The sequence below is a fragment of the Anoplolepis gracilipes genome, chromosome 10 (assembly GCF_047496725.1).
Source record: "Anoplolepis gracilipes chromosome 10, ASM4749672v1, whole genome shotgun sequence".
NCBI lineage: Eukaryota > Metazoa > Arthropoda > Insecta > Hymenoptera > Formicidae > Anoplolepis > Anoplolepis gracilipes.
Window position 1 is genome coordinate 5837147 of NC_132979.1, and position 13812 is coordinate 5850958.

Genomic DNA, 13812 nt, shown 5'->3' on the forward strand with positions numbered 1-13812 from the left:
TTATAAAAATTTGAGAATAATTCGTTATAGTTCGGTGATTAAACAAATTTTTATCCGAGTGAAATAAAAGTGAAATAAAAAGAATATATACATATGTATATATTAATCACGATAAATTATTTTTCATTTCAAAATTGTCAACTTTATTCTCTAAAGACCGGTCCCATAAATATAAATTAGATTGCTTTAATTAATTATCAATCTTCTCATTATATAACACACTTCATTTATATTCTATTATTAGATCGGCATTTTTCATTAGAAAATGCATTTGTATCACGCATAATTTTTTTACTTATTCACATGAGGATTAATACATTGTTCACCACGTGGGCGAAATACGGAAAGAGCAAGTTGTAAGGTCAGGAAAGTAGGTATTACGCAAACGTGCCTGTCGAATAACAGATTCGCCGCTGCGATATTAAATGCTAGATCGTGTTTAGGCCTAACGAATATTTCATGTTGTCTGAGAGATTAGATCTGTTCGATTTACGACACATATTTGCACATCGCGTGGCAAACTAGTTAATAGAACTTGTATGGAATTTTAAAGACTCTTTATTATAGATTGAAATTTATAATCGCGATATTTGATCAAAACTTTTACTAAAAGATTTTGAAATATATTATATATAAAATGTACATTTATATATTTTGTGTGTGTGTGTGTGTGTATTCATATTAATGAAAAAAGATAACTTTATATTTAATACTGCTCTTTTTCTATGAGCATGATTTTTTATGTTCAAGATAAAAAAAATCTCTTTTTCTGTCATTTTATCTTTAAAAACTATAATAAATATACATAAAAATGTTCACATATGTACATACGTACATGAAACGACATATACATATATTGCGAATTTTTTATATAGTTCCAAAATCTTGTGGTGGTAAAAGATATCAGAGTTGTCGGAGTTTTATCTCGATTGAGTATTGGGAGGAGAATGAAAAAGTTGGAAGTTTTTAAAGAAGACTTAGAGAGATCGATCTTAAGATTTGCGACTTTTTGGAGTTTGTGACTGGATTCGCAAATCTTTCCCAAAGGCATTGTTCCCCGTTCCCCGTTTCTCAGAGAGGGAATGTTTAAAGAGTGACGCACAAACAGTAAAGGAAAAGGAAAACACTAAATATAAATAAACAGGACATATAGTTTTGTCATAAATTTTTTTAGATTATAAGTAAATTGCAAATAACAATTATTCCTATAAAAAAGGGAAATCTGCCTGTTTCCCGAGTCATTTTACAAGATTTGCATCTCTTTCTGTCTTTACTTTATTAATTATTTAGTTTAGGAAGTTTTACTTACATGTGTACCGTTCAATTATTTACTCTTAATTTATGACGTTTCTCGATCTATCTTTCTGTATATTTATTAAATGTATATTTATTTTCTCGATAAAAGAGAAACTAAATTAATTAACAGATCTGCACAGTTCACATACACTCTTCGCGTTAGCACGAATAATTTTCCGCGAACTTCCCGTTAGCCCAACGAAGTTTCCTCTCGATATCAATTAGCGCGTAAGGGGTGCCCTTTGAGAGATGCAAAACGAAGTCGCACCCTTTGATGAGACATGACGTGCCGACCCCACTTAGTACATGCATAATACGACGTAAAGCTCAGTTTTGAGTCGTCGTTAACGCGAGTTAATCTCGTTTCTCATCTTGCATAAGCGATTTCGCAGGTTCTCAGACGAGCTCAAATGTGGCGAATTTTATCTGTGAATGAATTCGAGTGGCCTTCGATTGATAACTGTCAATGACTTTTGAAGCAATTTTCGACACCCGGAGGGATTGGAGGGGAGGGTGTGTGTGTGGGGGGGGGGGGGGAAAGGAGTACCCTCAATTAATCCTCGCGCTACAGCGGCCTACATGTGAAACTGCGCCTTCCAATTATAGCGCCCGGGGTGCCATGCACACCGATCTCGAGCAAAATTGAACAATTATTGAACTTTCAGCTCGAATAAGTTTCATGCCACCAACCCCGCCAGTGCCGTCTCGGAATCGATAACTCGATAGAGGTTCGCGTGGTTCGTTGAACGGGACCGCCACTCTCTTATTGTTGCAGGGGGTCACTCATCGATTTAGACGTGCATACATGTGCACACATATGCATGTATATACATATACATATATTACGATTGGCAAAATTGCTTTATTTCGCATTCGGTGAAATCGCACAAAGGGATTCCCGGCGACGCCTTTCATAACGGGATGATTGCCGTTTGCTCGCGATTATTTTTAGTCTCTTTCGAGGTTTCTCTATTTTTACTTAAATATAGATACACGTTTCATAAAATAATACACGCTTCATTTAGACATTATTCAATTTCTGCTTTTATTTAGACGGAATGCCTCGATGAAAAAAAAAAAAAAAAAATAATTTTATTTAATAAATAATTTTTAACACAAAAATAAAATCGAACTTCTATAAATATACTCTATAAGTAAATAAATAACGATAATGAAAAATATGTCGACTACTTACCAAGTACTGATTGGTCAGGTTGGAATCGCCATAAGGATACGGCGTGTAGACGGCCAAAGCGACGCAGTTCGCAAATATCGTCATAAGAATGAGCCATTCGAAGGGTCTGTAAAGTGACGTTGATAAAATCGAGGGATTTAAGGAAAATAAGGGTGGTCATTCGCGCGTTAATTCTTTCCGTCGTCAAAAACCGTCACCAATATCAACCCTCATATTATCGTTATATTCAAACTCGAATTAGGGTCAATCTACAAAGCAATTAACGAGCGGTTATTAAAGTCAAATACGTAAATGTCAGTTCGTTAAACTTGAATCTTCAACCCTCCCCCGCATCGTTACGCGATTTTAACTCTTTAATCTCATGAGCAAAGGATACTTCCATTCCACGACGCTGATGCACATCTTCCTAAGAGGGTTCGTGAGGGCCAGGCAGAAGAGCGCCCGAACGGGCCTGTCGGGGGGTGGCTTGCCACCCCGTCTGACGGGCCTCTTCTGGGCCGACTTGGAGGCAGCGCCGGCGGCACCGGCGGCGCCCGTCTGCGACTGCGGCGGCGGGGGTGGCGATTGATGATGCGCGTTCGCCAGCTGTCCGGCATCCGGCGTGCCACCGACACCACCGACGATTGATTGCTGGCCGACAATGGGGGGGGTCGCGGTGGAGGGGGTCGCGGCAGTCGGCTGGGCCCCCGGCAGCCGGGCAGGCGGGCCCAACGCCGAGCCCCCATCCCCCCCCGCGCTCATCGGTCGCTGGTGTCGAGCTCCGTGCTTCCCGTGCTACGACGACGATCACGTCTTCTTCTTCTTCTCCTACGGCGACGCACCAACGATTGCTGCCCGGCCAAGCAGATGGAGGCGATCGACGCCGATCGACGCGGTGTCTCAGAGGCGCCCCACCACGCGCTGCAGCTCGCCGGCATGCTACGGCACTGGGCTGCTACGAAGCTCCCTCCGTGACCTGCGGTTGAAAGGTCGAGGTTCATGAGAGATACAGAGACAGAGATAACGAGAACCCTTTTGGCCCTAATAGTCGGCAAGTGCGCATCGCGGTGAGTAGTACTCTATAAATTGTAATTATTCATGAACCAACGCCCGCGATGCATTCACGAGCGCGAATCGATGTGCACTCTCGCGAAAATATTCTCGAAACGCATAGATATAAATATCATATTTCCGAAAATGCCAAACATCCAATTTTCACTTGATTATACTTAATAAAAACAATGTGAATATAATTATTAATATTTAAAATGTAAATTACAGCGAGAGAAAAGTGAATTGTTCCATGATTCGCTTTATTATTTCGAAGCTATTAATACATAATATATGTTACGATTTTTTTTTTTTTTTTTTTTTTTTCGAGTATTGTAACTTTTCTAATCAAGCGAGTAGATTGTATCGCGAATAATAAATGTTGATATCTCCACGTTTATTTCACACATTGAACATGACTATTTAGATGTAATGTATATATGACGCTGTTGAAAGAGAGAGTAGATTATACGTACGTATATGTGTTGATATAAAAGAAGAGAATAGCACGCACGCAAAGGTAGCAATCCTACACCTACGCGTTTTATGCGTAAAAACGAGATATTCCAGGCAATTTGAGAATATTCCTGTCTCAACGACGCAATTATACCTTTGATGGAGCAAATCCACCGAGTAGAAGCAATATATACAATGCAACGGGGGTCGCGCAGCCTTGTCTGCCTCCTCAATTCAAGAGGGATAATGCATAGCGCGCAGCCTTTCAATTGCACCATGGGTGCAATAAAAAAATAACAAGGCTACCGAATGAAAAGAACTCGAGACAACGACGATTATTTGGGGGCAGCTTTTCTACGAGCCCGGCGCTACCCTATCAACTGCAGTGTTTCTCTCCCAAGAGTCAGCTCGTTTATTTTTTTCAATTTTGCGGAAAACATTTGAAGCGATCGAAAATTTATTACCCCACTGATAGAATAATAAGACTAATTTATAGTCTTTTAGCTTTCTATACAATAAATTCTTGTTCTAATTCTTTCAGTTTTTATTTTTCGAACAATACGGGAAATATTTTAAGTTATTCTCATTTTTACTTTTCTTTTACTTTTACGTTAGATTTTAGATTAACAACGATAATCGTTTTCTTATCTCGTTATACAAACAGACTTTTCATTTCACGCTAATAAAGATACAAAAGAAGATATGAGTCGTTATTATAAGCTATAAGCAAAATTACGGGAACAGTAAAAAATTATCGAGCACTCTAAATTTATTCCTCCCATTCCAAGTCTCGAAAGCGGCTAAAGCCGCATGTAAATTACGCGTAGATCGTACGTGGTAACATGACAATTACTCGCGATAGAAATCTGTTGAAATGTTTGCGTTATAGTATGAGCGGTTGAGGCTTTCCCGACCCCATAATCCTACTATCGCGTACAATAAATCGTTCATGGAGATTACTGTTACGCAGACAAATTCTTCGTGATTTAACGAGCGTATCGGTTTTTCAAACGATTTTCTTGCCGCGCAAAGTTTACGAAATCCAATTTTAAGGTCGTGATCAATCTAGTCGATTCGTTGCTAATCCACGTTGCTAATCCGTAAAAAGATTTGATTTGAAATCGATTCTTTAGCAATAGGAATTCCGCAATAAATTATATTTTTGAGAGTTTAATAACTACTTTACGTGTTCGTGTTTATCAGATTTTATAAAGCATGCTTTTAATGAATAAATATTACAAAAAATTGAAAATAATCTTCTATATTTAAAAATTGATAAAGGTGTATATAGCTAAAAATACATTTATATAAAGATATATACGTGGCCTGAATATACATATAATAGCTTGACAAAATAAAAAAATTATTGTCTTTATGTAATGTGAAATAAATCGGGAAGTAATTTCATCCCTCTCTCGTTATCATTTTATTATTTCTGTCTTATAACATTGCATATATATGTATATATATAATTTTATGATATTTGTATCATTATATAAACGAACTCTTCTAATTCCATGAACATACATATAATAGCTTGACAAAATAAAAAGTTATTGTCTTTATGTAATGTGAAATAAATCGAGAAATAATTTCATCCCTCTCTCGTTATCATTTTACTGTAAAATATTATTTTATTATTTCTATCTTATAATATTGCATATATATGTATATATATAATTTTATGATATTTGTATCATTATATAAACGAATTCTTCTAATTCCATGGACCTTCCGTTTGTGTAAAAAAATCACGAAAGTGACTTTTGCACTTATATAAAGATCTACCACACATTTCATTTGTCTCGATACAATGGTATTATATATAAAACGACCGTCATCGCCAAGCGTTCGTTTGAAGAAAACGTCGGCTGCGAGAGAGACTAGGGAGCCCTGGGATTTATAGCCGAGTTGTGCTATATTTAGTGAGCCTAAATACTAGAAAGCTCTACCTACGAGTGAGTTTCTCTCGCGTTGCCGTGCCTGGTGTCGCGACACTTGTAAACTTGTCTGTGTTTTAATCGCCTCTGCCGCAGCCCCTTTGCACGATACAAAATCACACTCGGACCGCGAATACACTCGGCAACGAATCGTATACACTTTTGCGCAAAATACAATACTTTCGCGCTTTTTCTCGTTTCGTTCGAGTCGCTTTGTCTACGAGACAATATTTTCGAGAACAAACAGCGCATCTCGCAATACGGTTTCTCGATTTTACGAGAGAGAAGAAACATGTCCAATATGTATAATTTAAATTATTTTAAGATAACTTCTAAAGATGGAAGAGATAGAAAGAGAGGATAATACGCTATTTATTAATTGTATAATAATTAATAAATTATAATAGTTTATATATATTAATAAAATGGAATAATAAATATTAATAAACATTATTAAATATTATCATATAATTTCGCAATTCTGCAAAACCGGTATGCATTAAGAGAACTTGTGATGTAGAATGATGAAATAAAGTGCAATAGATGTGATATAGATTGCGTAAATTTATAGATGGCAATGAGACACGTTACTAGAATTCATTTGGTAACATTTGGAAAAATCCTATAAAATTTACAATAACGATGATTGTGCCGCGTTAATTTAATAGTTAAAAATTTTTAATGTTGCATCCTATGTGAGATTTAATTTAATTTATTTTATTAATATTCAATTTATCTTGTTTCAATTCGACATTTATAATAATGCGCGCATGTAATATTTGTAATATTTTATTCGTCGTGCAACGAGACGAAAATATGTAAATGAAGCGCGTGAAGGCACATAATTAAATCCGCATCAAATTAATCGTACACAAAATCACATTAAGCATGATATATTTAAAAGAATCAGGATTACCCTCAGCTTTTGAATTTCTTCTTCTATTTTTTTTTCTATTCCTTTTCTCAACAAAATTGCTTATCAATTGAAAATTACTTATATGTTTATATTAATATAAATTAGCAAGATGGAAATATCATAAGTTTATGTCGCATAATAATTTAATATGTCAAATAAATGAGAATCGGCATGTGTGTTCTCTTCTTTGTACATTCCATACTAATAGACATAACATAAATCCTTTATATATGTGACAATCAAATCTAATACGTAATTCGCATCCAGAGTGCAACGAGGCAAGTATTCAGAAACAGCGTGATCCTCTCCATCCGGGTTCGTGGCATTTAACCGAGATTGATCCCGAGATTTCGTCCCGTTATTCCCTTGATACTAGCTTCGTTTATCCGAAAGATCACGACCGCAGCTCGACATTGTCCCGCTAATCCTATCGTCCGCGACTTATGTACGCGTATGTGTGACACACACACACACACATATATATATATATATATATATATATATATATATATATATATGTGTATATCTGTATAGCCTTTCGCGTTTCGAGTCACTTCTGCAAACTTCGACATTTGCTGAATTATAGAGCGCGAATCTTCGGCCGTGCGAATAAATGATTCACCGAAAATCGCGAACAGTTTCGAGTTACCGAAACCGTCCCAGATGTCGAGACGTGTGAATTCTCGCGAGCGCACATTTCACCCCTTTCCTTCTTCCTTCTCTCTCTCCTCTCTCTCTCTCTCTCTCTCTCTCTCTCTCTCAAGCGTAGCGGGAGGGAGAAACTCGATTTGCATGTCTCACGCGATTTGGTGACACAGTCGAGGATGCAGATTTATCGCAATCTTCGAAGAAGATCGCGATCACGCTTATATATTCCATTGAACTTACGACAGATACGGCAAATGTGACCGACAATTTTAGTTAATTCGGGTTTAGAAATTATCTGTTAATTTTCAAGATTATAATATGATAAAAACAAAAAAACTGATATTTTAATAGTTTTTATATATATTACAGATTTTTTGTAAAGTACCAAATCTTTATAGGTTGACGTTTCATGAAAAGCACGTTCTGTAAAAAAATTAAATTTTGTTAAAAAACCTTTGATATATCGATATATTTTACAATTAATAAAAAAAGATGTGACTACTATTCATCCATAATAATTATTCAATAAGTTTTAGAATATTTAAATATCTAAAATTATAATCTTATTATTATTTATTATAAAAGAATGTTATTTTATTTATATCTTGAAAATATGATTGATATTTCTCATATGATTTATTTATTTCACAAGTGTCAGTCATATTTGTTTGAAAATAATTACACAGTTCAACAAATAATAACTTTTTTCAAATAGAAGGGAAAAATTGTTATTATTTATCGTTTTTATTGACGTTGAACGATATTGAATTTCAAATTACTCCATCACGTCGCAATTTTGAGCAATTTGCAATTAAAGTTGCAGAAGGAGTCATTTTATCATGTGTTATAACTACTGTATGTGACATGTCAAAAAGTTTTTGTTGCAATTAAAATTATATATCGTTAACTTGTAGTTTTTAAACAAAATTTGATCCGTTTATTATAACTAATAAAATATTAAAGATAAAGTCTATTGCGAAAAAAGCTACGGATCAGAGATCATTAAAGTTCTGGAGAAAATAATTTTCATTTAATTTATTTATATAAATTTAAGAATTTTTTAAATCACTAAATCCCGATCAAAGGTCAAAATTGATAAAGTAAAAATTTATAGATAAATGTTTTCAAAAATTCAAACGTTTTTTTTTTAATTTTGACATTCATATTAATTATAAAATAATTATAACATAAATAACATATTGGAAGATATTGAAACACTGTCAAATTGAAACATATTTGGTAGATTTTCAATAACTTAATTTTGCAATTTTTCCATGCAGTATATCCGATATTTAACGCGATAAATGACAAATAAAATAACTTATTTGTGCTTACTTTAACTAAGTTGCTTACAAGTTTTTCAAAATTGTGATGTAACAGAGCAACTTGTAAGCTGAAATTGTTTAACGTCAAAAAATTATAAAAAATAATTATTCTCGCTCTTTCTTTGTTAAAATATATTCTCTCAATGATTCGTGTATGTATCGTGAACAATTTATAATGACAAATAAATCAACATATATATAAAAAAGCTATTTATCATAAAAGAAATGCGGTTTATCCGGTGCGAAATTTTTCTGTCCTGTGACGAAAAAATTCCACGGAGGCGACAGCGACCGCATCGATCGTTTTGCATCCACGAATAATACGTTCCAGATGAAATCGCTTTAACAAGACGCTGTCAATCGCGGCCGAGTATCGCTCGATATAGTGCATATATAATTGCGTACTCCCATCGCTGCATCGTGTTTGGAAGTTTTGTCGAAGAGACATTCTCTCGAGGATATTTTTACCCCGAGACTTCATGTCCGAGCGTTTGTCAAGATTGTCGAATCGCTCTTTCTCTTCCATATTTGTCGTTCCAAGTATATGTTTTTTAATTTGCTTTCTCTCTCTTATGTACCGTTATACACCGTATCTAACTTTTGATATCGCAATTATGATCAATAGCATTTTAAATAAATGCGCATGCAATGATCCAGTAATTTGATTTATTTGTTATTTAATCTTATATTTAATTATTTTCAGTTTTGTATTTTGCAGTAATTTTAATTTACGTCCGCGACGGATACAATATTTTATTGGAACACTGTAAATTAATTACCTAGAAAGAATATAAAGATAAATATATTGTTATTTTCTCTCTCAAAAAATGATATTAACACTTTCTCAGATAATTATATACATATTAAGAGAATATGGATTACTTTACAATTATATTATAAAATCCTCTTGACTTTCGAGTGATTCATAATAATAATAAATATAAATCAAGGAAAACATTGTAATAATAACAATAGTGCCGTGTGCAGAGAATTATATGATAGAAAACGATGATAAAAAGTTGTCGTTAATTTCGCTTCAATTTTATTTTCTCGTCAATCGAAGCACAATGTGGAACACGATGTGACATTTGCATTTTATTTAGATAAATAAAGTAAAAGGAGTGCAGTAATAATCGACTATAAATAACCGCACCGTTTCTTCGTAGCACAGAGATCGTTATAAACTACTCCCATTATGATTTAAAATAATACATAACATCATCCAAGAACGATACTAAACATCTTTAAAATTGTAGCGCTTATATTAAAATATAAATAAAGACGAAACATCTCCATTTATATCACTGCCTCCATTTATATCATATGATTGATTGCTAAAGAATTAAGAAGACGCTTTAACAATTTCTCACAAACAAATATTGTATATGCACACACACACACACACACACACACACACACACACACACACACACACACACACACACACACACACACATGGATATATATATATATATATATATATATATATATATGTATATATCATAGATTCATATACGTATATATTTCCCCCCGTCGTTCTTTATCGGAAAACTCATTCAAAGATCTTCGTTTGTCGATGACGTTTATCCCAAGCGATAGCATGTCACGCTGATATATCTTGCATACATAAATAACTAAATACTTGACGACATGTTCCCTTTTGCAATGGCAGAAGTGGAAATTTATTTCACCGTTTGTGAGAAATTGATAGATCGTCTTCTTAATTCTTTAGCAATCAATCATCTGCTGTAAATGGAAATGCTTTTTCGTTGTTATTTGTAATGTACGCGAATATATAGTTTCAAAACGTTTAGTATTATTCACAGATGATGTTATGTATTAGATATAAAATAAAATAAATAACTAAAATCATTTAATATACAGCTGTGTGATTAATCGTATTAATATTTTAAGAGAGATAATAAATAGAAAAAGAATAAGTATCTTTTAATTATATTAATATTAAATAATAATTTATTTATAAATAATTACTTATTTATAAGTAAATTATTATTTAATATTAATACAATCTTTATTATAATTATAATTTATTATTATAATCATATTACTCTTACAATTTTATAATTATTTACGTCTAAATAATAATTTATTTTTATTTATAATTATATTGACAATCCTAAACACGCACATACATACACATGTCAATCTTTTATATATAAATAAACTATAGCTATACACAAAATAATTGAAAATACCTTCTTATTAATTAATTAATGCAAATGATTCGTCTTAGTAAACAAGTAAGATCTGAAAGGGATGAATAAAAAAAAGAATCTAAAGCTGCTTCTGAGAAAAATATCTATAAAAAGCGACACAGTGTTTGTCGTGAACGGGTGAAATAACAGGATGCCAATGGCAAAGGGGGATCGCCTATGTGCACGTACAAAACCAAGTGGGAGGCATCTAAAAATATCTCGAACTCTGGGTCACGAAGTTGAAATCATTTGGGACAATCTAGCCTACGATACCCCTAAGAAATGGGCGTTTTACCTTTCCAAGAGAAACGCACGTGAGAGCGACGACACGTAGATGAGTGATTGAGTTTGCGTGGAAAATGATTATGAACGAGACCTAGAAAATCTGGAACGGGGATGATGCTAAATAAATCACAAGGCGATGAAATGACATTCAGATAATTCACGCAATTGTAATAGCAGAGTTCAAATATTATTCAAAGTAAATTATACACCCTCAGACCCTTTCAAGCACAACAAGTTGAAATTTCACGAGAGTGTTCTTTTTTTTTTTTTAAGAAGTTAAAAATTGATACGTCGCTTGTTTAATATTTATTAAGCGGGTTTTAAATTAAATTTACATAATCGATTATTTATTTGTTTCAATTATATACATTTATATTTAATTGTATTTTGATTTACATTATTTTATATATACATATTTGATATTCATTTTTAATGCACATTTTAATATTAAAAATTGATGAAAGTATAGGAGAGCTCTGACATGATTTTTTCCTTGAAAAAAAAAAAATATATATTTCATCCAATTTATATTTTCATCGCGCAATCGATTATTTCACCGAGCTTGAAAAGAATCTCTGCGACATAGCGAGGCGTGATTTGGCGCGCATTTGAGCGCGAATAATTCGCTATCGCGTTTGCTCAGATCTGTGCTGATCGCGGGATTCCTCGACCTCACGGATGAAGCGGAAACTCGCGCGCTCGCTCAAGCGGAAGACATGAATCTACTGTTAGTTAGTCACGCGATTGAAGGAATCGCGGCTCGATTGCCATAAGTTTATAGCATTTCGGCCGATAAGTCGAGCATTCGATGCACTCGCTCACATCACCGTTGGCGGGAACCGACGTTATATTTGCCGTTGCACTTTGTAGCGAATGCAAACTGCAAACTGTATTTTGGCAGCCGACATTCTCATAATGTTGGCCCGGAACCGAATCACCTTCGCGCGCAAATATACTTTCTGCGCACACACCTCGCCGTTTATTTTGGAGCAATTTCATCTAATCCATTGAAAAGGAAAGTCCATTTATCAATCTATTATCACAAAGGTGATATTTTTTTTTCATTTTGATTACGTTAAAGAAAAGGAAAACTTTTTAAATTACCGATAAGAGGAAAATCTAATAATATGTAATTATATGTACTGACACGAAAATTTATCTTATACTTAAATTTTTTTAGAGAGCACACGGTCTCTATCAAGGCTTTCTATCAAGTGAAAAAGATCCATTTCTTTTCGCGGCTGTCGTTTTTATCGGAACGATCAAAGTCTACTACGCGCAATGTGTTTTCTTTCCTTTAAGACAATCGATCTTTCGATTGCCACCTTGAGCGGAACTCCCGAAAGTTCACAGACGCGCATTATCGGAATAGCTCGCGAACTTGCCTGGAGAGCCTATCCTCTCGCTATAGGCCTTCCGAATTGTCGATTCCGTCTGATTTTCCCATTATCCACATTTCCATTCATCGTCGAGTCAGCCGAATCTAACTAAAACTGTTGACGCAATAAATTTCATTTCATTTCGAGTTTGTTTCTCTTACTAGGATTAATATATTCTTTCGCGAGTTATATTTCGAGCAATTATTAATTTACATCGATTACAATACTATGTAAAGAGGAACTGTGTAATGTATATATATATATATATATATAAGGAGAGTGAGAGTAGCTTCAAAAGAGTGCAAAGAACGGCGGCCCTGACAACGGTTGTCAACCCTTTGAAGCGTCGACCTACTTCGCGCGCGCGTTGTACATTCTCCTCAGTGTCAAGAAATGAAGTTTCGTCATATTGTTTTCAAATACGAGAATATGGCTTCCATTGAAGCAATTTGTAAGGATAACTTACAAGTAGAAAAGGTCATTTCAGGGCGGAAAAAGGTCAAGGAAGATCTCATCACCGAATGCGCGTAAGGACACGTGACATTTCTTTTTACAGAGGCAGCCGCCTCTGTTTGTCGTCCCTAGGAAAAATAGCGTTTTCCTCGAAATTGACGCACGGCAGCCTTTACGCATTTAACATAATAAGATTTTCTCCGACTGTCAACCCACGATGCCACGACGTCTTTTGTCAAGGGGAACCCTTACGCCTTTCGTAATGAAATTTACCTCGGCTCTTTCAAGTTCTACGCAACTTAAAAGCGATCCTTCAAATTGCTTGGAATCAAACTTCATCGAATCTCAATTTTTTTCATGTTCAATTTATCACTATGCGAGAACCATCGTTTTATTAATAAAAATATATCATATTAATATTATATATTTCTTTCTCTTGTTAAGCACACTGCTGCAATAAAACGCGAAAATACAAATTATATAATTGATACTGTACATATAAATACAGTTTAAGATTTTACTTAAATTTAAATGCTAAGATTCCTCTCAATTTTTTAGCTTCTTGCAAAATTAGGCACTATATATTCTTCTTTTGAATTCCATCATCACCCACCGGCGATTTTCCAGAATAGAGCCGCTTCTTCAATGCCGTGAGAGCTTCCTTCCGCCAATTT

General features: G+C 34.4%; 1 protein-coding gene across 8 annotated transcripts in view; it reads right to left on the reverse strand.

Annotated features, from left to right (window-relative positions):
* Window positions 1-13812, reverse strand: part of Ca-alpha1d (Ca[2+]-channel protein alpha[[1]] subunit D) — a 68807-nt gene that overhangs the window by 46721 nt on the left and 8274 nt on the right. For all 8 annotated transcript variants that reach the window (XM_072900706.1, XM_072900705.1, XM_072900704.1 and 5 more), the window contains exons 2-3: window positions 2868-3446; window positions 2492-2597 (exon numbers count right to left, since the gene is read on the reverse strand). In XM_072900706.1, coding sequence (XP_072756807.1) covers window positions 2492-2597; window positions 2868-3232 — 471 coding nt within the window. In that variant the 5' untranslated portion in view covers window positions 3233-3446. The remainder of the gene's footprint in view (window positions 1-2491; window positions 2598-2867; window positions 3447-13812) is intronic.